We start from the raw sequence: 25,440 nt of genomic DNA, 5'->3' as shown, positions 1-25,440 counted from the left end.
AATTTGTCTGAAACATAAAATAAAGAACCAATGTATACCCCCCACCATGACTTAATGGAAGTGAAACTTGGGCACTCACCAAAATAATGGGAGAGAAGCTGAGAACTATGCAGCAAAAAAATGGAATGAATTATATTAGGAATCATACTGTTAGATAAGAAGAGAAACACATAGATTAGGCAGCAAACTCAAGTAAAGGACATTTTTTATCAAAACTAAAACATTCTTATCGAAGACATGATGACAGATGGACTAAGAAAATAACAGAATGATACCCAAGAGGAGCTAGAAGAAAACCTGGAAGACAACGATGGACAGATAGAATTCGTGGGTAGTAAATGGATGGCCATTGCACAAAACAGAAGGAACTGGAAAGTTGCTGGAGAGGCCTTCATCCTGCAGTGGATTGAAAATGGCTGATGATGATCAAGAACTGCCAATGATGTGTTCCTTATACAGGAGGTCTCAGATCTGCATCATTTTGATCCAGTGTGAGTTTTAAATTCTAAATTTAAAAAGTTTTGCCTCTGAATGAAGATACATCAAGAAGTTATTTGTAAGGAATCGAATTGAACGATTGGGCATTGCCAAAGACAAGGCCCTATCCAGGTTTTTGTCAAAAAGACCTGGATAGGGCCATTCAGTTTCTGATTGTGGAATTGTCAAATGAGATTGGCTTTGACAAAGTCATATGTAAACTTGATGTAACATCTTGTAACTGTTGCATGGTGATTTCTTTAGTTTTGTTAAAAATTTGAGGTTGATTCGTTTTTCGATTCTTTTGTCTGTCATTTTTCCAGTAGGCTGCAAAAAGAAAAAGGAAATGAAACCTGTCTCACTGCAAAGTGAATAAGGAACATGACTTGAATGACACAAAGTGAATGTTGGAACATGACTTGACTGACAATGAGGAAAGGGCTCAAGGTCAACTGCTGGTATTTTGTTGTCCCACCATGAGCTTTAATTACAGTCTTGCACATTCTATGGCAGAATCTGATAAATGAATAATAGTTCCATGCAATCTTAACCTGCTCACTGGCTTTTTAGGAAAAATTTTCTGTCCTATAATACTCTAAAAATTTTCAGTTGAGTTTAAATTGGTATCTTACATGAACTTCTTTACCTGAAAATTGCATTAAATGATTGTAATATTAGTATTGGCAAAGATGTAAGAAAGTAAGCTCATGTAACATCAGCCAAAAAAAAAAAGAAACACACACACTTAATCCATCCAATAATTTTTATACTTTTTCCTTGAATTTGTTCAAACCATCCACTTCCACAACAACAACAACAGATGGAAGTTTTGCTCAAACAATCAACCACTTGCTAGCTGAAGGCAAACTTCCCCTTCTATCTTGCAACCATCCTTCCTCATGTGTGTAGTCTCAGCAAGAGCAAGAATGCCATTAACATTGAGCTTACTCAATCCATTCAGCACCTTAAACACTTCAGTCAGGTCAACCTGCAGGTGGTTAGTCTCTACAAGCTAAATAAGCAGAACTGAAGCCTTTCTAGATAATAGCACCCCTTTTTATTCCCTTCACCAATGTGGTTACCCTTCTCTGCGCCTGTTCCAGTAGATCTACATTCTTCCTAAAGTGAGGCCTCTAGACCTGTTTACAGTACTCAAGATGAGGTCTGATCATTGCATTATACAAAGGGATAATCACCTTCTTGTCTCCACTAGCAAAGTTTCTTTACATCATTGAAAAAACCCCCTTGAGCTGTCCTGGCAGCATGTCTGCACTGCTCAGAGAATTTTATGTCTGACTGCACAATTACCCCCAGGTCTTTTTCATTCTCCACTGTCCTGAGTGTAGTACCACACAGTTGATAAGTTACTCTGAGGATGTTGCTACCCATATGCAGTACCTTGCATTTGTCAATATTAAACATCATCTGCCATTTTTCAGCCCATTGACCCAATTTTCCTAGATCTTGTTGCAGTAGCTCATCCTGATTATTGTCGTTAACCATCTTGCCAAACTATGACATTAAGCCTGTTATACTTCATTAGTATATTAATAAATATTGAAAACAACAATGGGCCCTGCACTGAAACCTGGTGGGACTCCACTGATAACATTTAGTCCACAAAGAGCAGTGCTCATTGATAACCACTGTCTGTCTTCTTCCACTTAACCATCCCTTTATCCGTAGCAATAACATGCCTTTAATGCCACATTACTTCAGTTTATACAGTAATCCTTTATGTGCAACTGTATCGAAGCCTTCCTGAAATCCAAGTATTTGATATCAAATTTATTTTTTGCATCCAGTTCCTGGATCACTGCATCGTAGTAATGTATCAGATTGGTTAGATGAGACTGCCCCTTAACAAATCCATTCTATGATTGCAGTATAATTGCATTTCTGTCCAGATGGTCCTGCATTACTTTTTTAAAAAGTAATGCCATTATTTTCCCTGGGACAGATGCTAAGCAAACAGGTCTGTTATTACTCATGTCACCTTTTGATCTCCCTTTTATGAATTGGGGATACACTCACACATTACTAGTCTATAGGGCCCTCCTCTGAATTCAAGGATGCTGTCATGATTATGGCTGAAGTCTTGCTGACCTCCTTTTTTGTCTCTATTAACATGATTGTATAGATACTATCCACCAGGTGCCTTTTTTTTTTTTTTTTGTTCAGCTTCCACAATTTCTCTTCCACTTTCCTCTCGGTTATTACAAAGTCATTTAGCTCCCCAATGAGTTTGAACTTCTGACATCTTCACTCCAAAAGAATTCCTCATATATGAATGGTAGATGCAAAATACCTATTCAATTTTATAGCAACCTCAGGAGGGTCATCAAGAGTTAACACATTGACATTGTGGCCAATGTGATTCCCTTCCTTCAATTCTTTCTTTTCTTCTACTGTTAATATAAGCATAGAAGTTGCTTTTCTTTGCATTTTTTGCCAGAGACTTCTCATAATCTACCTTAGCTTGCCTAACCTCCTTTGTGACTTGATTACTGACTAACTTATATCTGCCATGGGCTTTGATTTTCCTGATAACTTATATATCATCATTCTTCTCTTTCTTGGTTGATTCCCTTCTACTTCTGTCTCTCAGTAACTTGGAATTTTTTTTTTTTAGCTGGTGCAGTATAAACCTCAGGCTTCCTTGCACTATATAGCTAGTAATAATAATGCATCCCATGCACTTTTCTTTTCTGTCTCTTGTCTCAATAGTTTGTGTGACATCCATTTAGGTCTAAACCTTGAACAGTATTTCTTTGTTGATATGAAAAGCCTAGTAGCTTCTATGGTTACTTCCCTGAATGGTTCCCATTTAGAATTTGCTGTTGGTGACATCATCAGTTGGTCCCACTGCATGGAATTTAAAAACTGTCTCAGCCCACTGTAGTCATCCTTATGGCAGCAAAAGCCTTTTGCTTTGCCCGTGACAGTAGTTATGTCTTTCATTAAATTCCACGTTGGTACACTGTGATCAGTGCCACCCAGTGGGGCTGCAGATTCTTAATGCATGTAGAATCACTGCTGATAACTAGATCAAGTGTATTGTTTCCTTCTTGTTGCTTCGTTAATATGCTGCTGTAGAAAACAGTCATTCACTTTCTGCTGGTGTGTGAGTGACCAACTCACAAATTCCAGTCAACGTCTGAAAAGTAAAAATACCCCATTACAAGATGCTCTGATTTACTGGCCCACTATTTCTTTGTATAGATGTTTCGTATATTCACCACAGTTATTAGGTCTATAATAACCCCAGGGGGTCACATTTGGTGAGTATTGGCTTGGCACACCCAGGGTCCTGAGCTGAATATCATTATTCTTCCCTTTTTACTTCTCTCTCTCTCTCTCTCTCTCTACCCACCCCCCTGCAGGGTAATTCAGAATTTTTTTTTTTTTTTTTTTTTTTTTTTGTCTAGTGCAGCATAAGCCTCGGGCTTCCTTGCACTATATGGCTAATATTAATATAATAACCCACTCTTATTCTCAAATTTGTTTTCCAGTGCTTATATCACACACCAAACAGACTCAACATTGCACTGGTCACCCATGCGACCTTCTTATATTTGTATAATTAAGAGTATAATTTGTGTCCTTCCTGTATACATTGTACTCCCATAATCAACTTCACTTATGTCTGAGTGACATAAGTGAGGCTGTTTTTTTTTTTTTTTTTTTTTTTTTTTTTGCAAATTTTCCCAACATTGCCTTGTACTTGTGATGTAAGTCTTCAGATCTCCTCCTACTCTTAATATCGTGAGTGCCATTACAGCAAGGAGATTTAGAAGGGTTTTTCCATCACATCACAAAATTTCTCTGCAGCTGCAGAATCAACACTGGAGACTTCACCACATACTTTAATTTTTTAGAAACCAGCACGATGCTTGAACCTAACCACCTGTTGCTTGCCACAAACATGGCTTGGGGTTCACCGTACTTATCCTTAATATCTTCATAAATACTTTTTGCTTTTGCTTGAATGGCCATTGGACTCAGGGGCACTTGCTTCTGAATCTGATTTTCCATCCATATTATTAATAGCTTTTCCACCTTCGATATAGCACCTGAACACTGTTTTGTGATCACTGTTGATCTTAGCATTGATCCTTTAACATGTTCTTTTATACGCCCACTGATCCTTAAAATAATATTCACTGTTGAAGCAGCGAGACCTAATTCGGTTCAATAGTTGACAACTGTGTCCTGCTTCATACTTCTTAATTAATCATCTTCATTTCTAAATCAATTTTGTTTTGTTTCCTAGCACTTGCACATTCCATTGGTGCCTCTCCCTTCGCCATTGTAATAAGTAAATAGGAATGAAGAGAAGATTCTGAAATTTTATTTGTTTTTTATATTATTATTAGCCATATGGTGCAAGGAAGCCTGAGCCAAAAAAAAAAAAATTCTAATTTACCGAGAGAGAGAGAGAGAGAGAGAGAGAGAGAGAGAGATCGAGATCCATCCTGGGTGTGCCAAGCCCATGCTCACCCGGGGAGTTCCTGTAGTGCCTTAATATTATCATGTTTTATTAACATTACATTCACTGTGGCATGGCACAGTTGTGTTGGAAAACAATTTTCTGTTCCTTGAAAGAGGCAAATAATGACAGCAAAAGAGTTGCCTTTAAAATGTATTCTGTCCACTCCTTTATTTGTTATATATCAACAAATCATTTAGTCCAACAAAAACTTTACTGCTGATTGAATACAGTTAGGGTTATAAGGTTTCTTTAGATCAATGTTGAATGTAGCATTTACCACTCAATATGTAGAGATTTGGATTCATCAGAGAATATTATAGGTTTCTATTGCTCAGTTGTAGTTAGGATGTGATTTAGCCCACGTTTGTTGTTTTTTCCTCATGGATTTGTCAAAAAGGCTTCTTACGAGGTTTGCTGTGCTTTCAGACTACTTGCCACAAGTCATTGTCTGAGAATTCTATTAATTGCATTTATCCCAGTATGTTCACACATGGATTTATGTGTGTGGAACTTGCACAATGATCATGGAGGCATAGATGCATCAAAACTCTGTCCTTTGCTGCAGTACTTCTTCATTTCAGTCTGGTTCCAGATTTCCTTTTGGCACTTCGTCTTGCATTTATTTTCAAGTCACCTTAATGCAGTAGACCAGTCACAGCCAACTTTTGCAGCTCTATGTTGACTAGAAAAACCCTCCCTAATAATTAAACTTTTCTTCCTTTGAGTTAACTGAGCAGTATGCTATATTACTGCTGAATAGGGGCCACGGGTGCCAAGCGTTTCCATGGCCAAGTGATTATTGTGCGTATATCAAGCGTTTTTCTTCCCAGCGAATAAGTTTTCCTTAGTTTTATCTTGCAGTTATTCAATTTTCTGTTAAATAGCTCTAGTCTCTTATAAGAAATAAGAAGAGAGCCCAGAAGAAGGAAATCACCTTTTTCTTTAATTTAGATTTACTAACCGTACTAACTCTACGCTTGGCCACAAAGCGGCACTGCTCCTGCCTCCCCGTGGCGGGGCCGGTAACCTGGGTGGTAAGGAGAAACCCCCAGGGCGAAAAAGGAGCCATTATGGATAAAAATAATTATCCACCGTTAGAGCCTTCGAGCTCAAGAACAGACACTCATGACCCCAATCACGACTTAGCAAATGATCATCCAAAGAGACAGAAGACTAATCAGATGGAGCAACCCTGCCCATCCTTTTTAATTTTCCACTCCCTTACTAGTCAGCCAATGAGCAAACTGTCTCCCTTCGTAATACAAAAACATCTCGAAGGTATTGCAGGATCTCCTAAGACTGTCAAGAGATTACAATCAGGAGACGTGCTAGTGGAGACTACGAACCACAGGCATTCGGAGAAACTCTTACAGTTAACAAACTTTGCGGGCATTCCGGTAAAAATATCTCCTCACGCAACCCTAAATTCATCTAAGGGTGTCATATCCAGTTGGGACCTGTTAAATGTCACAGAGGAAGAAATTACCCAAGAGCTGCAGGGACAAAATGTAATTCAAGCCAAACGTATAATGACTAAAAAAGATAATCAACTTATCCCAACTAGAAACATTATTCTCACATTCAATATGCCCAACTTACCGTCCTCTGTAAAAGCAGGTTATTTACTTTGCCGTATCCGCCTGTACATTCCCAATCCTTTAAGATGTTTTAAATGTCAAAAGTATGGCCACTCACAAACTGTATGCAGAGGAGTTCCTGTCTGTCCCAACTGTGGTTCCTTGTATCACATACAAAGTGACTGTACGACTACTAAAATGACATGTCCAGATTGCAAAGGTGATCATCCTGCCTATTCTAGAACTTGTGAAAAATGGAAAACGGAGAAACAAATTGTAAAATACAAGGTCGAGAACAAAGTGAGTTACCCAGAAGCGAGAAGACTAGTGGCACCTACTATGAATAAAAATATTTCCTATGCTAATGCAGTTAAAAAAATACCAAACAGTCTCTACTCAAACTAATGTTACAGTTCTTACTAATATTTCAATTTCAGATTGTGCTAGAACTGTCCTCTCTGTGGAAAAACCAAATGTACCTAAACAACAACCCAAACTCTCAGACCAAGCAAATAATACTCCTCTTACAATACCAGCGGAATCTCCTCCTCCAATGAGTGCTACCACACCATGTATTACAAATTCAAATATAACCAAAAATAATCGAGACACAACCATGGACACAGATGGCACATCTATACAGGAAGATCCTCTTTTAGAAATCCATGCCGAAGAAGAAGAAATGGACACTGGTCGGCCAGTCTTCCAAAAAAAAAGACAAACACAAATTGGAACGCCATAAACCAGTCACTTTCAAAAAGCAGTCAGAATCAGCTCCATCAACTAAACACAAATAATGCCTTGTATTTTACAATGGAACTGCAGAGGCTTTCGTTGCAATACAGTCGATATCCAAGATCTAATAAATCGATTTTCTCCAGTTGCCCTTTGTCTTCAGGAAACTTACTTAACTTTGCAAATTTCTCCTTCGATAAAGAACTATTGCCTTTATCGAAGGGATCGTAATACAGCAAATGCTGCCCATGGTGGTGTAGCAATCCTGATTAATTCAATGATCCCAACTAAACATATTCCACTTCACACTGAAATAGAAGCTGTTGTTGTGCGTATAACGCTCCATATTGAAATAACTTTAGTATCAATCTACTTACAACCAAACCGTACCTACTGTTTAAAAGATCTTGAAGATCCCCTTATACAGATACCTCCACCTCTTTTTATGTTAGGTGACTTCAATGGGCACTACCCCTTATGGGGCGATCCTAAATTAGATAGACGGGGTCGACTCATTGAGAGCCTAATAGAGGCAGTAAACCTCTATACTCAATACTGGCACACACACTCATGTTCAGCTCCCAAATGGACATACCTCAGCCATAGATCTCTCCATTTGTTCTCCATTACTGGTCCCGACCATAGAGTGGTATGTTTTAAATGATATAATGGGTAGTGATCACTTCCCAATCGTGTGCAACCTATTAATAGCACAGACTCCTCCAGCTCAACCCTGCAGAAAATGGAAATTTGCCCGAGCAAACTGGGCAAAATTCCGGTCATCAATATCTTTTGATGAGGAAAAAATCCGTCTCCAGCCTATCGATGATGTGACAGAATACATCACGTCACATCTCCTAAATGTGGCTAAAGAAACAATACCACTATCAAATCCCTCGGTTCGTAAGCATTATAATTATTGGTGGAATGAGCAATGCACAAAAAGCAAAAAATAAAGCCTGGAATTTGTTTCGGCAATATCCAACAACACCCAATCTAATAAATTATAAGAAGTCAAAGGCAAAAGCACGCTTCATACAAAGGCAAGCCAAGAAAGAATCCTGGATCCATTTTGCATCAAGCATTAACAAAAACACTGACACCAAAATAATATGGAAAAAAATTAGACAGCTTTCTGGTAAGTTCCCTACCGTACCTTCACCAATTCTATCCTGTAATGGGCAAGATCTATCTAGTCCTTTAGATATCGGAAATGCTTTGGGCAACACATTTGCTGAAATCTCAGCGACAGAAGCTTATACTCCACTTTTCCAGAGAATTAAAAACACTGCAGAACAGCACTCTGTTAACTTCCAAACTGCTCTCCTTCTGCCGTATAACAAACCCCTACAATATTCTGAACTCTTGCATGCTATCGGAACAGCCCACAATGGTGCTGCCGGACCAGACTGAATCTATTACGTCATGCTACAACATCTTGATGACAGAGCATTGCATCTCCTTCTGCTCTTTTACAATCTTATTTTTCTAGAAAATATCTATCCAACTTCTTGGCATCATTCTACTGTTTTGGCATTCCTAAAACCTGAAAAAGATCCAACCAATCCCCATAGCTATAGACCAATATCCCTCTCAAGCTGCCTCAGCAAAATTCTAGAAAAAATTGTCCACTGTAGACTTGTGATCATTGAGTCAGAACAGTTAATGAGCAATAGTCAGTATGGCTTTCGTCAAAACATGTCATGCCTGGACCTTATGGTTAAGGCTGAATTTGCCATTCGTAATGCCTTTTATTAAGCATGAACATCTAGTAATGGTTTCCATAGATATAGAGAAGGCTTTTGATACCACCTGGTGGCATGGCATACTAAGAGACCTTTACTCTCTTGGTCTACGGGGCAACCTTCCTATATTTATAAAGCATTTTCTACACACTAGATCTTTTCAAGTTCGATACCAACATGCCCTCTTTGCAACTTACATTCAGGAAGAAGGTGTTCCACAGGGATCAGTGCCACTCTTTTTGTCCTAAGAATAGATTCTATCACTAAACAAGTTCCAAATACCGTAGAAATTTTTTATGCGGATGATCTTGCCATCTCTTGTCATTCCCAAAATATGAGATCTATTGAACGACAGCTTCAGATATCATTAAATAAAATACAGCAATGGGCCAGCCTTAACGGCTATAGGCTATCACAGCAGAAAACAGTTGCTATCCATTTTTGTAGACAACGTAAATTTCATCTGGATCCTGAACTTCACATCTCTAATATTTCCATCCCAGTTACTAGTAACATTAGATTTCTAGGTTTAATCATGGACAACAAGCTAAATTTTTTAGAGCACATTAAAAAGTACATACTGCCTGCTTAAAAAAGATAAACATACTCGGATCTTTATCTGCACAAACGTGGGGTGCAGACCGTACCTGCCTTCTTCGATTATACAGGGCATTAATCAGATCCCGTCTTGATTATGGAGCTCCCATTTATGACTCTGCCAGAAAAAGCACTTTACGCTGGCTTGATCCAGTACAACACAGTTCACTGAGGATTGCACTTGGCGCATTCAGAACATTGCCAGCACATAGCCTTTACATTGATGCTCATGAACCGCCACTATCTTTATGTAGGAAATTGCTATTGCTAAAGTATTCTGTCAAGATACAAAGTTGTGCCTCGCATCCCTCGCAAAAGATATGGCTGAATGGGAATTCAGCCATATCTTTTAAATCCACCATTAGAAAATCTGTACAGAAATAAACCTAGCATAGTAAAACCAGCTGGTCATCGCCTTCTTGAACTACTGCAGGTTTGGAATATATCCATCCATTCCGTACAACAAGTAGCCACATGTACCCAACCACCATGGGTTCAAACTCCTATACCAACCTGTGACACTTTCCTCTGTCAGTGGGGAAAGAATATTTTGCAATCATTAAATATCAGACAAGTTCATGCTGTTCACACTCAAAAGTATATTGATTTTTTACCAATATACACAGATGGCTCTAAATCAAATTCAAAAGTTGGAGCAGCTGCAGTGTTTCCGAATACAATTGTATCAGCAGCCCTTCCTCCTGAATTCAGTATCTTCTCAGCTGAGTTATTCGCAATTAAACTAGCTTTAAAAAATCTCCCTCCTGACTGCTCATTAAAATCAGTAGTTTTAATCCCTCAGCTCAATCAACGCTTTGTGTAGTTCCTCAGATAAATTTCACCCTGTTATAATTGAAATTAGAAAATTATTACTAATGATTAAAGAACGTCACCAACTGGTCGCCTTCTGCTGGATACCAGCACATTCTGGTATTTTAGGCAATGAACAGGCTGATAAAGCTGCAAAAAACCCAACCAGCTTAGATTTCACCAATATCCCTGTCCCAGCCTCAGACTATGCACCAATGATTCATGCTGCATGCCTAACAGAATGGACAGCACTATGGCATTCCCAAATGAATAATAAACTCTTTCAGATTAAACAGGTTCCGAAAATCTGGCCCTCCAGTATCCGGACATCAAGACGAGAAGAAGTAATTCTTTCAAGAGTAAGAATAGGTCATACTTACCTGACCCATTTTCATTTCCTGACAGGAGATGATCCACCACAATGTCCACATTGCTATATAAATATGACTGTTAAACACATTCTCATTGACTGCCCCTATTATAAACAAGACAGAATTTCCACCCTGCAATCACTGGTTATCCTTCAACAACCAATAACCCTAGAGAATTTGATAGGTGACAAGGCAAATATATCTGAATTCTTCCATTTTCTGAAGCAAATTAGAATTTTTAATCTTTTCTGACTAAGGACATTTCAGGCAGTACGATTCTTTCCCTTTTCCTTTAATAGAAATGAATAGGCGCATTATAGCCAAAGTTGCTTATGCGCCATGAAACCCCCACAACAACAACAACTGCTGAATAGGAAAAATGAAGGCATATCAGCAAACGGATACTTTTATAAACAAGATGATACAAATACAACTGTATTATTATATAATGATGAAATATTACACTAGTTTTACAGGATGATGTAATAGTGTCTTGAAATGGCTATAATTTTACCTATAGAAGGAGTTATTAAGGAAATATTAAACTTTAGGAGATTGACAGCTGTTTATGTGGCTGCCAGTTATTTACATGATCATATTTGGAATTAATTTAAAAAGTTTAGTTTTTTTTTTTTTTTTTATGCTACCAAAACTTATTTGACCAGTGTTATTTTATATCAACTCTGTTTCTTTTGAGTAATCATAGGCAAGATCAGAGTATTTTAGAAGTGAATTTTGCAATTTACTTTGTGTTTGGAGGGGGATCTTGAGAAGGCTAATTTGTGTTATTTGTCTGTCAGGTCTGCTGGTAACTAATACTCAGCCCTGTTCAGAGAAACGTTTTCTTATCTGATAGGAGGCTGTATTGGCCAGTTGGAATTTGTAATTATTTTTGATATGGTTGGTATGTTGTGTGTAAAACCTGAGCAGACTTGCAGGGTTTCATTTTACTCACAACATAATTTCGGTTTTGGGTATAGCTTAGCTTTAATTTAAATGTTTGAATTTTGGATATCTGTGGTCTGTATCAAAAGTTCTAATATAACTTAACCAAACTGAATAAAACAAACAAAACATAATAAAAGTAAACTGTTTATCATAAAATTGATAAACAAAAAAAAAAAAAAAACATAACTATTGGACAATAAAAGAGCACTGAGATGAAAAAGATAGAGTAAAATGACAACTTTCACCACAACTTTTGACAAACACATGCTGTATTCTTCAGCTGCTTAACTTCTGATTAGTGGCAGCTTTAACAAAAACAATTATACTGGATTATCATCATGGGAAGTAAGTGAATTGTTAGTTAGCATGATTGATAGCTGTTTCATACTGTGCCAATATATCTACAGATATCATCCTGCTGTTGTGGTAGCCATGGCTGCCTCCAAACACATCTCTGCAAAAAGTCTGAGATTGAGTGACTGCAAACCATTAATTATTAGATGCCTACCCGCCCATCGATGATACCCCAATCAGAGTTGAAACTAGCATTAGCATTAGTAGAGGCATATGATGCAAAAAAGCAAGCTTATTCAGCATCAGCCAAAAAAAAAAAAAAAAACACACCACTCCCATTTCACCCCTCTGTTCGTTCAAAATACCTGTCCAGTTGAGCCTTAAATTTGTTTAGGCTATCAACTTCAACAACAAGTGATGGAAGTTGGTTCCACCAACCAACCACCTGCTGGCCAAAGGCAAATTTCCGCACATCTATCCGACATCCGTCCTTCCTCAATTTGAATTTATGCCCTCTGAGGTGATTATTCTGAGCAAGATGAAGAATCCCATTGGCATTGAGCATGCTCAAACCATTCAAAGCCTTATACACCTCTATCAGATCACCTCGCCGGTGCCTAGTCTCCAGACTCTGTAATTTGCAAAACTTAAGCCTTTCTTCGTAAGAGCAACCCTTTGTTCCATTCACTAATCTTGTTGCCCTTTTCTGTACCCGTTCCAGCAGCTCTACATCCTTCTTGAAATGAGGCCTCCAGACCTGTATACAGTACTCAAGATGTGGCCTAACCATTGCCTTATACAAGGGAATAATCACCTCCTTATCCCTGCTAGAAAAATTCCTGTATATCGTTGACAAGACACGATGAGCTACTCTTGCAGCTCGTCTGCACTGCTCAGAGAACTTCATATCTGCCTGCACAATTACCCCCAGGTCCTTTTCATTCTCCACCACTGTCAGTGTAGTACCACAGAGTTGATACGTTGCTGTGTGGTTACTGTTTCCCATATGTAGTACTTTACATTTGTCAATGTTAAACTTCCTTTGCCACCTCTCAGCCCATCTGTTCAACCTTTCCAGATCCTGTTGCAGCAGCATAGCGTCAGTAGTGTCCCTTAACAACCCTGCCAACCTTTGTATCATCTGCAAACTTGGACATTAAACTTGATATACCATCATCAATATCATTCATAAACACCGAAAACAACAACGGACCCAGCACTAAACCCTGAGGAACTCCACTAATAACATTATTCCACGTTGAGCAGTGTCCGTTGATTCACTCTCTGTCTTCTGCCACTCAACCATCCCCTTATCCATAGCAGCAATTTGCCTCCAATGCCACACTGCTCCAATTTATCCAGCAGTCTTCCATGTGCAACAGTATCAAAAGCCTTTCTAAGATCCAAATATATAATATCAAAGTTATTCCCTGCATCCAGTTCTTTTGTGACTACATCATAGTATCCAATCAAATTGGTCAGGCAAGACCTGCCCTTAACAAAACCATGCTGCGTCTGAGCTATAACTGAATTCTTGTCTAGATGATCCTGCAGTGCTTCTTTAACCAGTGCCTCCATTAATTTACCTGGAACAGAAGTTAAACTAACAGGTCTATAATTACTTGTGTCAGCCTTTGATCCTCCTTTGTGAATTGGGGTTACATTTGCACATCTCCAGTCTATGGGTCCTCCCCTGAGTCCAAAGAAGCTCTCATAATTATGGCTAGGGGTTTGCTTACTTCCTTTGCTGCCTCCTTTAATATAACTGGATAGATCCCATCCACCCCAGGTGCCTTTTTTGTTTATCCTCAACAATCTCTCCTCCACTTTCCTCTTAGTTATTACAAAATCATCTAGCTCACTGCCAATGTTTACTTTACGTACGTCATTCTCCTTCCTGAATAACTCCTCATGCGTGAATGTAGATGCAAAATACTCGTTTAGATTGTTAGCCACCTGAGCAGGATCCTCAACTGTTGAACCATCAATATCCAGTGGACCAATCTGATTCATCCCTTTCCTTCTTGAGTTTAAATAGGTAAAGAACTCTTTTCTGTTTTTCTTTGCATCCTTTGCCAAGGATTTTTCGTAGTCTGCCTTTGCCTGCCTAATCTCCTTTGTGACTTGGTTACAGACCAACTTATATCTATCATAGGCTTCCATGTCACCCATTAATTTGTATGTATCCCATGCATTTTTCTTCTCTGCCACATGTCTCGTTAGCTCATCTGACAACCACTTAGGCCTAAACCTTGAACAATATTTCTTAGTTGGTATGTAAAGCCTGGTAGCTTCCAAGATTAGTTCCTTGAATGCTTCCCATTTTGAGTTTGCTGTTGGTAACATCATCAGTTGGTCTCACTGTATAGAATTTAAATACTGTCTCAGACCATCATAGTCTCCTTTACAAAAACAAAAACCCTTCCCTTTACCTCTGATGGTAGTTACCTCCTTGAGTAAATCCCACTTCAACACACTGTGATCACTGCCACCTAGTGGTTCATTTATCTGCAGATTCTTAATGCATGAAGAATCACTACTGATAATCAGATCAAGAGTATTGCTCCCTCTTGTTGCCGCACGAACATGCTGATGTAGAAAACAATCATCCAATAAATCCACAAAAGCCTTGCTTAGTGTGTGAGTGACCAACCCACAAACTAGGTCTGGGTAGTTTACACTTTTTAAATAAAAATCAATATACTTATCCATTAGAGTAGTGCAATGCAATACCAAGCAACTCCATGGTTCAGTGCCTCCACAATGAGATTGTTTCACTAAGTAGCCTAGTTTGCTCATAACTATGTACAGAAAGAGGCCATGCCTGACATGTACAATAACATCCTTATTGATGTTAACAGCTGGTTCTGAAGATATAAAGAGCTCCAGTCCAGTGTGCCTATTCTGAACTGAAGGAGTCTAGGCACATGACAATGCAATGCCTACACTCCTTCAATGGTTCTTTGGTCTCTGGATCATAATGAAACAACCGTGTTTCGTCCGTGATCACAATTTGTGCCAAAAATTGAAGTGGTGAAGAATAGCAGTTGAAGAGAGGAAATGCTGTTGCTTTTGATCCGCATTCAGGTATTTAGGAACCCGTTTGGCAGAGAACTTCCTTATGTCCAGAATGTTATGAATAGCACATTTAACGCTTTCCCTTGATGTGTCTAGTGTCAGCTATCTGTTTATTATCTGATAATTTGGACAACTGGGAATCTGTCAGAAAAAGTTAGTTGGGCTTGACAGAGTTTAGGTGTAAATGGCCATCATTGAGATTAGAACTGAGATTGAATATTTGTGAAATGAATGATGAAGTTTATGGGAGGTTTAATCTTTTCACAGATAAGCTTGTTCTAGAAGAGAGAAGTTTAGTGTTTTATGGACAAATTTCAATGCTTGAAGAAAAGGGCTGTTGTACCCAAAGTAATTAAACTCATTTGTGTTCTTTAAAAGATGAAATGAAAAATAGATTATCAGATTTATTTTGTTTTGAAGCGAAGCCATGGATGTTAGATCCAATTGGATGTGATGCTGGGCTGCTAGTGAAGAAATTCAAGAAGAACTCATTGAATTAAAATGTAACGAAAAATGCAAATATAGATTCGAAAAAGGTGGAATGGCTGAGTTGCGGGGATCAAAAACAACTAAACTTCTTTATCCAACAATATGGTCTGAAATGGCCAAAGTACTTTTTTGTTTTCCAATGTCTTATATGGTTGAAAGTGGTTTTATTTCAGTAAATAAAATATTAACAAAGGAAAGAAACAATTTTTTTTTTTTTTTTAAATGAAAACCCCAAACACGAGAGGTATTAGAACCTATAGTAGTTAGTACCGTGCTTGGCTTGGAGGTTGAGAAGACGAAAGAAGATATTTGTTGACATTAGGCTTGAAATTCTGTAGACTGTAATTTTCAGGAAATACATGTGAAGAAAGGTTGTTCCAGAAAACGGCAGTTCAATTAATAAATGAAGATGAAAAGTTGATCCTGTGAGTTTGAAATTGGACAGTAAATGGATGTTGGCTGGTGGCAGCACGTGTTCAGACTGTTTTGAAAGAGAGAGCGGGAATTATAATAGCCAATTCAGAAGAACAGTGCCCATGGAAGTATCTGTAGAAAAGGCATGCAGCAGAAACAGTAAGTCTATAAGACAGAGAGTGGAGAGACTCTGTTAGAGAGGAGTCATTAATTAACCTAACTGCCCTCTTCTAAATGGAATCTAGCAGCATGAGAGGTTTTGGGGACACTAACCCAGATGTGGGAACAATATTCCATGGTAGGGCGGATTTGCGATTTGTACAGAGTGAACAGGTGTTTGGAAGAAAAGTGATGCCAAGAGCGAAAGAGAAAACCAAGTTTTTTAGATGCAGAGGAAGCAATATTTGTAATGTGCTTGTGCCAGGAGAGATTAGAAGTCAGGGTAATCCCCAAAAGCAATATACCAACTTGCCTAGAAATTGGAGTTTCAAAGATTAGCATAGGAACAGAAGAATCCTTTTTGCGAGATATAAGACAAGACTGAGTTTTAGAAGGATTGAAATCAACTAAGTTGTCTTTGCCCCACTGGAGAATTACCTGGAGATCGGCATTTAAGGAATTGGTAGCAGCTATTCGAGAAGTTGAAGCTGATTGAGCAGGGCATTGTTTCTCAAAATGGAAAATTTTTGTTGTTATTTGGTTTTTAGGAGCATTAGCAACTAAGGCCATATTGCTCCGGGGATATGCGGTGGTCATTCCCTGACCTTTCCGCATCCTCCATATTTGGTGGTCACGGGCTCGAACCCCAGTCTAATCAAGAAGCATGTGCTAAGCACTGCTGCTCCTGCCCACCTGGCTATGGAAGCACCAAAAATGGAAAGTGGAATGCAATGTGCTATCATTGGCAAAACTATGGAAAGGATTTTTCAATGGAAGAAGGTCATTAATATACAAGAGGAAAAGAGTGGGTGAAAGAAGTGAACCTTGGGGGACACCAACAATAGTGGAGAAGTTAAAAGACAGAGAGTCATCTACCATCACTCTCAGTGAGCGATCAGAGAGAAAACTGGATAACCAATTACAAAAAACAGTTGGTAAACCATAAGATGGAAGCTTGTTTAGAAGACCTTTATGCCAAACACGATCAAAAGCCTTTGAGATGTCTAGAGCAACTGCTTGTGTTTCACCAAACTTTTCCATTGAATTTGTCCATATATGGGTAATATAACCAGTTGATCGACACTGATGGAATCCATGCTGGTGATTGTTGATCAGAAATAAGGGTCTAGGTAGTTTAAGAGTTTGTGGTTAATTGATTTCTCCATTACTTTAGAAAGAGTAGAAGTAATTGCAATGGGATGATAATTGGATGGGAGGGACTTGTTGCCCTTTTTAGGAACTGGCTGGATATGAGCAAATTTCCAAGCAAAAGGAAAAACACCTTTGGAATAAGAAAGTGAAAAAAGCACCAAAGAACAGGAGTAAGTTCAGGAGCACAGAATAGATATACTGTATGTTCAAGAGGAGACTTCATACCAAACATTCAACTTTTAGCTAGAAGCATCAGGCTCAGATCCCATTGAATAAAAAGAGTAAGTATAAAGTATTTTCTTGTTTAAAGTTTCTTGTTGGATGATTAGGTAAAAATTTTTCTAAAAAAGCCCTTTAGGGGACAATTTTAAAAAAAAAGGTTGAGAAACACTGTTCTAGAACATACTATAACGTTGTCGAAAGCTACTGGATGTTCTAGGTATTTGAAAACAGGGTGATGAGAACTTTTTATACAGTTAAATATTTTATATGTATGATTTTTTTTTTTTTTTTTTTTTGTATTTTGTATGTATTTTATACAATTATACAGCAGCCTATGGTAGATATAATCTAGTCTGTAATAAAGTCACAAAGGAGGTTAGGAAAGCTAGGGCAGATTGCAAGAGGGCCCTGGCAAAGAAAACCAGCAAAGATGTCTTTTGTTATCCCTAGAAGGAAGGGGTTAACCCACATTGGTCCACTTAATATTGATGGTTTAACTGTTGATGATCCAGATCATGTTGTGGATGAACTAAATAGGTATTTTGCATCTACAATCACACAATGAATTCTTTAGGGAAGGGAATTTTATCAAATTTTAACAGGGAGTTAAATGATTTTGTGTTAACTGAAAGGAAAGTAAAAGAGCAATTGTTGAAACTAAACGTAATAAAGGCACCTTGTGTGGATGAGATCTATCCAGTTTATTAAGAGAGGCAACAAAGGAGGTAGACTCTTAGCCATAATTATAAGAGCTTCTTTAGATTAAAGGGGGTCCCTATATACTGGACATGTGAATATATCCTTAATTCACAAAGGAGATTAAAAATGTGACACAAGTAATTACAAACTTGTTAGTTTAACTTCTGTTCTGGGGAAAATAATGGAGTCCCTCGTTAAAGAAGTAATGCAAGACTATCTATTCAAACAGCTACACATAAAGAGTTGTAATTAAATGTTAGTTTATCTACAAGGTTGAAGATAGATATACTACAGAGCACATGCAGTTTTTTTAAGTTGACAATATAGAAAGAAGTAATGAAAAAATTTAGTTTTATAGTTGGAGATTTTCATTTGATAACTTCATTTCATTGTGCAATTTTTTTTTTTATCTTTTTATTTTTGTTTTGTTTTTTGCAGATCCACGTGTGGCTGATTGGCCAATGATGCATAGCCCATGGCCTACAGGAATTATATGTTTATCATATGTATATGTAGTAAAATTCCTTGGACCAGCATTTATGAAGAATCGTGAACCATTCAACATCCGTTGGTTAATGACATTATATAATTTCACCATGATTATATTCAGTGGTTTGATATTTTTGGGGGTATGTATTCGTACAGCTTGCTTGTACCATTTTTAAAAGACAATCCCACTGATATTTATTGATTTTTATGTTTACTGTTGAATTTATTTTTTTCCTAAGTACTGAAAGAAATCTCTAATGAATAGATTTATAGACGTGTTTACTATTGCTGATGAAATGGGAAAAAATAAAGTATATATTAAAACTAGAGATAAATTCGCCTTCCTTGAATTAATTCTGTCAGTTTCATAAAACATCTTGCACATTATTTTTTTCCTTCATAGAAGTGCAGGGGCAGATTGGCTGGTTGTTGGCCAGTATTATTTGTACATGTAATGTTAAGTATTTAAGTTTCTGAATTGTAAATAAGTATTTTATATATACAGGGTTTGATCAAAAGTTTGATAAATGATCATGATCTTATAATTCTTGAATGCATTGTGGTGACCAAAAGATTGTAAGTGGAATTTAATAACATCCTATGAGCATATGTGCTGCAGGTTTTAACTTGTTGTGCACCATGCTATCAGAAAGTTGCATTGGGTGAAAACTTGTTTCTGATTTGTAATATGTACTGAAAATGACAAAATATGAACAAAGTTCTAACCTTATTTTTGTTAAGGATGCCGAATCCAACAAATTTAACAGGTGATTAGTCTTTGCTGTATCAACATGACCAGAATTGCAATATTGCAGTTTGTTCTGGAAGTTGTTACTGTTAGTGAAGCTTACTACCAAAAACTTTTAAAATGGTTTAGTTTAAAATTAATGACACAGAAATGAGAAATTGAGTAACTCATTAACTGTAACAGTGCATCATGTCATTCACCATCTGTCAGTTTTTTTTTTTTTTTTTTTTTTTGACCAACAAAAACATTCCCATTTCTCCTTTGTTGGCCAAAATTAAAACCGGACATGAAAGGAAAACTGTTTGAACAAATTCAGTCAAACATAATGGATTGCCTAAAAAGCATTTTTAAAAGAATTTCAAAAATGCTATTAGTCAGTAGCAAGCATGATGGAACAAGTAGTATGTGGTTGCAGATTATATTGAAGATTAACAATGTAAACATTTTTCAGTGATTAGAGTTAATGTTTTGCAACATTCACCGAGAATTTTGATCAAATCTTATATAAAGTCGATGGGTAAACAGGTATGATTCACCTCAGTTTTTATTTTCTCAGGGCACATTTTCTTTTCGGTCCTGTGCAACCCACCTGCAGTTATGCAACATTACATTTCGAAACTGTGTGTATGTGCATGCACGCTGCTCAAAAGGGATCATAATTTTTCTGTTAAGAACCATCCTTTAAGTGCATTCCTTGCCTGCCTGACTACTCATGAGATGGTGATATGAAACTTGCTTTTAACACTTTTGATCTGTCTTAATTAAAATTATTGGTTACTTTACATTTGTCGGATAACTAGCATAGTGAAGTCCGATGAAGTTTTCTAAAACGAGTATTAAAGAATTTATCCCACTTGATGGCAAATTTGAAAAGAGTATTAAAGAATTTATTCAACTTAATTGCTCATTGCATATCATGGGGAAAAGGCCTTGCTTTGAATCCTGTTGACACACACACACACATGTTTGCCACATCTGAAGATTATAAGCGTCAAACAGTACTATACATGATGTTCTGTAATGCATATAGGTGGCCATTCTTAAGCAGGTCAGTATAAGAGGAGGCATAAAAGTAGAGCCACATGATATTGACTGTGAGGTGTCAGTGTACTGTGGCTGTAGTAGTAATGTCAAATGATGCAAGAAAGCAAGCTTATATAGCATCAGCAAAAAAAAAAAAAAAAAAAAATTCACCCATCCATACCCTCCAAGAAGAATTTGTCTAGTTCTCCCTTGAATTTATTTAACCCATTCACTTCCACAATAGCAGGAAGCTTGCTCCAACAATCAAACACCTGCAGGCAAACTTACACACATACACCTATCCTGCAACCATCCTTCCTCAGCTTGAATGTCTCCTCATGTGTAGGCTCAGCAAGTGGAAGAATACCATTTAACATTCTGCTTACTCAGTCCATTCAAGGCTTTAATCACCTCACTCAGATCTCCCTGCAAGTGCCTGGTCTTCAGACACTGCAGTTTCCAGAACCGAAGCCTTTCTGGGTAAGAGCACCCTTTTTGTTCCCATCACCAGTGTGGTTGCCCTTCTCTGCACCCATTCTGTTATCATTGACAGAACACCCTTGAGCTGTCCTCGCAGCATGTCTGCACTGATAGATCCTGGATTTTAATACATATTGGATGGTTAATGCTCACTATCAGAATTTAATTTCTGAAAATATCTAAATTAAACTATAATTGCATTTTCCAGTACACTTTTGTTTTTTATTATAATGGTATATAAAAAAAATTCAAGTTTTATGTTGGACAATCCTGTTTTATGCTGTTAAGAAACACATAAAATCTAAGAAAGTGCATCCAATTGATGTTGGTAGACAATGCAATATTTGCATTAGTAGAAGCATTTGATGCAAGAAAGCAAGCTTATGCAAAATAAATAAAAAATAACCACTTCCACTTCACCCCTCTGTTCGTTCGAAATACCTGTCCAGCTGAGCCTTAAACTTATTTAGGCTATCAACTTCCACGACAAGGGATGGAAGTCTATTCCAGCAACCAACCACCCGCTGGCTAAAGGCAAATTTCCTCACGTCTATCCTACATCTGTCTTTCCTCAATTTGAATTTATGCCTTCTCAGGTGATTATTCTGAGCAAGAGGAAGAATCCCATCAGCATTGATGCTCAAACCATTCAAGGCTTTATACACCTCTATCAGATCACCTCGCCAGTGCCTAGTCTCCAGACACTGTAATTTGCAAAACATAAGCCTTTCTTCATAAGAGCACCCCTTTGTTCCATTCACTAATCTTGTTGCCCTTCTCTGTACTCGTTCCAGCAGCTCTACATCCTTCTTGAAATGAGGCCTCCAGACCTGTATACAGTACTCTAGGTGTGGCCTGACCATTGCCTTATACAATGGAATAATCACCTCCTTATCCCTGCTGGAAAAATTCCTCTATATCATTAACAATACTCCATGAGCTACTCTTGCAGCCCGTCTGCACTGCTCAGAGAACTTCATATCTGCCTGCACAACCACCCCCAGGTCCATTTCATTCTTTACCACTGTCAGTGTAGTACCACAGAGTTGATACGTTGCTCTGGGGTTGCTGTTTCCCATATGTAGTACTTTACATTTGTCAATGTTAAACTTCATTTGCCACCTCTCAGCCCATCTACTCAACCTTTCCAGATCCTGTTGCAGTAGCATAGTGTCAGTAGTGTCCTTGACAACCCTGCCAACCTTCGTATCGTCTGCAAACTTGGACATTAAGCTTGATATACCATCATCAATATCATTTATAAATACAGAAAACAATAATGGACCCAATACTGAACCCTGAGGGACTCCACTAATAACATTAGTCCACGATGAGCAGTGTCCATTGATTACCACTCTCTGTCTTCTCCCCCTCAACCACCCCTTTATCCATAGCAGCAATTTGCCTCGAATGCCACACTGCTCCAATTTGTGCAGTAGTCTTCCATGTGCAACAGTATCAAAAGCCTTTCTAAGATCCAAGTATATAATATCAAAGTTATTCCCTGCATCCAGTTCTTTTGTGACTGCATCATAGTATCCAATCAAATTGGTCAGGCAGGACTTCCCCTTAACAAAACCATGCTGTGTCTGAGCTATAACTGAAGCCTTGTCTAGATGATCCTACAGTGGTTCTTTAACCAGTGCCTCCATTAATTTTCCAGGAACAGAAGTTAAACTAACAAGTCTATAATTACTTGTGTCGCCCTTTGATCTTCCTTTGTTAATTGGGGTCACATTTGCACATCTCCAGTCCATGGGTACTTCCCCTGAGTCCAAGGAAGCTCTCATAATTATGGCTAAGGGTTTGCTTACTTCCTTTGCTGCTTCCTTTAATATAACTGGATAGATCCCATCCATCCCAGGTGCCTTTCTTGTATTTATCTTCAATAATTTCTCCTCCACTTTACTCTCAGTTATTACAAGATTCTGTAGTTTACTGCCAGAATTGAATACACCTCTGGCATTCCCCTCGCTGAATAACTCTTCGCGTGAATGTCGATGCAAAATATTCATTCAGTTTGTTAGTTCTTTACTTATGTAAACTCTAAAAGGAAAGGGATGATTCAGATTGGCCACTTAACATAGGTGGGTTGACTATTGATGATCATGCTAAGGTAGCTGATAAACTGAATGAGTATTTTGCATCTACATTCACACAAGTTATTCGATGAGGGGAGTGCCAGAAGTTTATCAAACTCTAACAAGGAGCTAAGTGATTTTTTTAATAACTGAGAGCAAAGTGGAGGAGAAATTGTTGAAGTTAAACATAAAAAAAAAAAAAAAAAAAAAAAGCACCTGGGGTGGATGGGATCTATCCAGTTATATTAAAGGGGGCAGCAAAGGAAGTAAGCAAACCCTTAGCTATAATTATGAGAGCTTCCTTGGACTCAGGGGAGGTCCCCATGGACTGGAGGTGTGCAAATGTTTCACCAATTCACAAAGGGGGTTCAAAAGTGACACACTGTAGACCTGTTAGTTTTAACTTGTGTTCCGGGGAAAATAATGGAATCATTGCAGGATCATCTAGACAAGACTGCAATAATAGTTAAGACACAGCCAGCATGGGTTTGTTAAAGGGAGGTCTTGTCTGACCAATTCGATTGGATACCGTGATGTGGTCACAAAACGAACTGAATACCAAAACTAATTTTGATATAATATACTTTGATTTCAGGAAAGCTTTTGATACTGTTGCACATGGATGATTGCTGTACAAATTGGAGAGGTATGGCATTAAGGGCAAGTTGCTACAGTGGATAAAGGGATGGTTGAGTGGGAGACGACAGAGTAGTAATCAATGGACACTGCTCTTCGTGGACAAATGCTATTAGTGGAGTTCCCAAGGTTCGGTGTTGGGCCCATTGTTGTTTTGTATATTTATCAATGATATTGATAAAGATATATCAGGTTTAATGTCCAAGTTTGCAGATGATACAAAGGTTGGCAGGGTTGTTAACGACAGTATAGACAGTATGCAACTCCAGCTGGATCCACATAAGTTGGGCAAATGGGCTGAGAAGTGGCAACTGAAGTTTAACATTGACAAATACAAAGTACTGCACATGGGTAGCAATAACTGAAAAGAAACGTATAAAATGTGTGGTACTACACTCGGGGAAGTGGAAAGCGAAAAAGACCTGTTTCAAGTAAACTTCTCAAAAATAGTTATTTGTTTTGTGTTGTAATATTTTTGTGTGATATAATGTTCTACATTAAAACTTTATTGCTTTGTCAGTATTTTGTTTACTTACTGTATTCTTTTACTTTTTATATTTTCACTTTAAAATATTGTTTTATTAATTTAATATAAAAACCAATATAGTTAATTTTGTTATTTAGTAACTTTAAATAAAAACTGGTATATGAAAAGATAGCTTCCAGCTAATCTGGACTTTCAGTAATCCCGACCAAGTGTGGTCCTAGCTAATCTGGACTTTCAGTAATCCCGACCAAGTGTGGTCCTGTCAAGTCCGGATTAACGGGCTTATACTGTATTGTAAAATCTGGAAACAGTAACTAATTTTCTTTATGTACTGTTTGTTGATGTTATTTTTCAATATCAAGTAGTGGGAAATAACATATACGTAATCAAACATTTGAAAGCAATAAGTTTAAAGACAACATATGTTGCGTATAAAGGATCGCAAAAGTAATGTAGCATTTTGCCATGATGATGGTGTCGTACATGTTGAATGTTTATTTGCTTCATTTATCATAATCATAATATTCCTCTGAGTTGTGCTAATTGTACAAATGCATTCAGAAATAATTTGACAATACTCAAACAGCAAAAAAATATGGTAATGGACTGCCAAAACAGCAGGCATTGTTAGTGAATTTCCGAGAGAGAAAAGATTTGGTTGTTGATGGTTCTGAAAACTGCTATTTTTCATGCTGCAGATTGTTGTAATCCAAGTCATATCCTCCTCTGGTAATCTTTCCTAGTAGAAACATTGTCAAAGCAAGAGCAGCTTGCTCTCATTTTGTAACAATAATCAGTCATCAGTGTGAGCTAATGCAACAAGATCTAGGAAAATTGAGTTGATGGGCTGAGAAATGTGTACTGCACATGGATAGCAGTAACTCCAGAGTAACTTATCAGCTGTGTGGTTTTACACTCAGAGTAGTACAGAATGAAAAAGATCTGGGAGTTACTTTTTATAATTTTTACTTTAAAATATTGTTTTCTAAATTTAATATAAAAACCAGTTCAGTTAATTTTGTTATCTAGTAACTTTAAATAAAAACTGGTATGTGAAAAGATAGCTTCCAGTTAATCCGGACTTTCAGTAATCCGGGCCAAGTGTGGTCCTGTCAAGTCCGGATTAACTGGGTTATACTGTATTGTAAAATCTGGAAAAAGTAACTCTTTTCTTTATGTACTGTTTTTTGATGTTATTTTTCAATATTAAGTAGTGGGAAATAACATATATAATAAA

At 37.6% G+C, this 25,440-nt stretch overlaps 1 protein-coding gene across 1 annotated transcript in view; it reads left to right on the top strand.

Annotated features, from left to right (window-relative positions):
• LOC150079039 (very long chain fatty acid elongase AAEL008004-like) overlaps positions 1-25,440 on the top strand; it is a 103,735-nt gene that overhangs the window by 5,242 nt on the left and 73,053 nt on the right. Inside the window, exon 2 of the mRNA XM_090382433.1 lies at positions 18,698-18,888. Within this exon, the coding sequence (XP_090238559.1) occupies positions 18,698-18,888 (191 nt within the window). The remainder of the gene's footprint in view (positions 1-18,697; positions 18,889-25,440) is intronic.

This window comes from Mastigoproctus giganteus, chromosome 10 (assembly GCF_048544385.1).
Source record: "Mastigoproctus giganteus isolate SK-2022 chromosome 10, ASM4854438v1, whole genome shotgun sequence".
Lineage (NCBI taxonomy): Eukaryota > Metazoa > Arthropoda > Arachnida > Uropygi > Thelyphonidae > Mastigoproctus > Mastigoproctus giganteus.
This window is presented reverse-complemented; position numbering and strand designations above follow the sequence as displayed.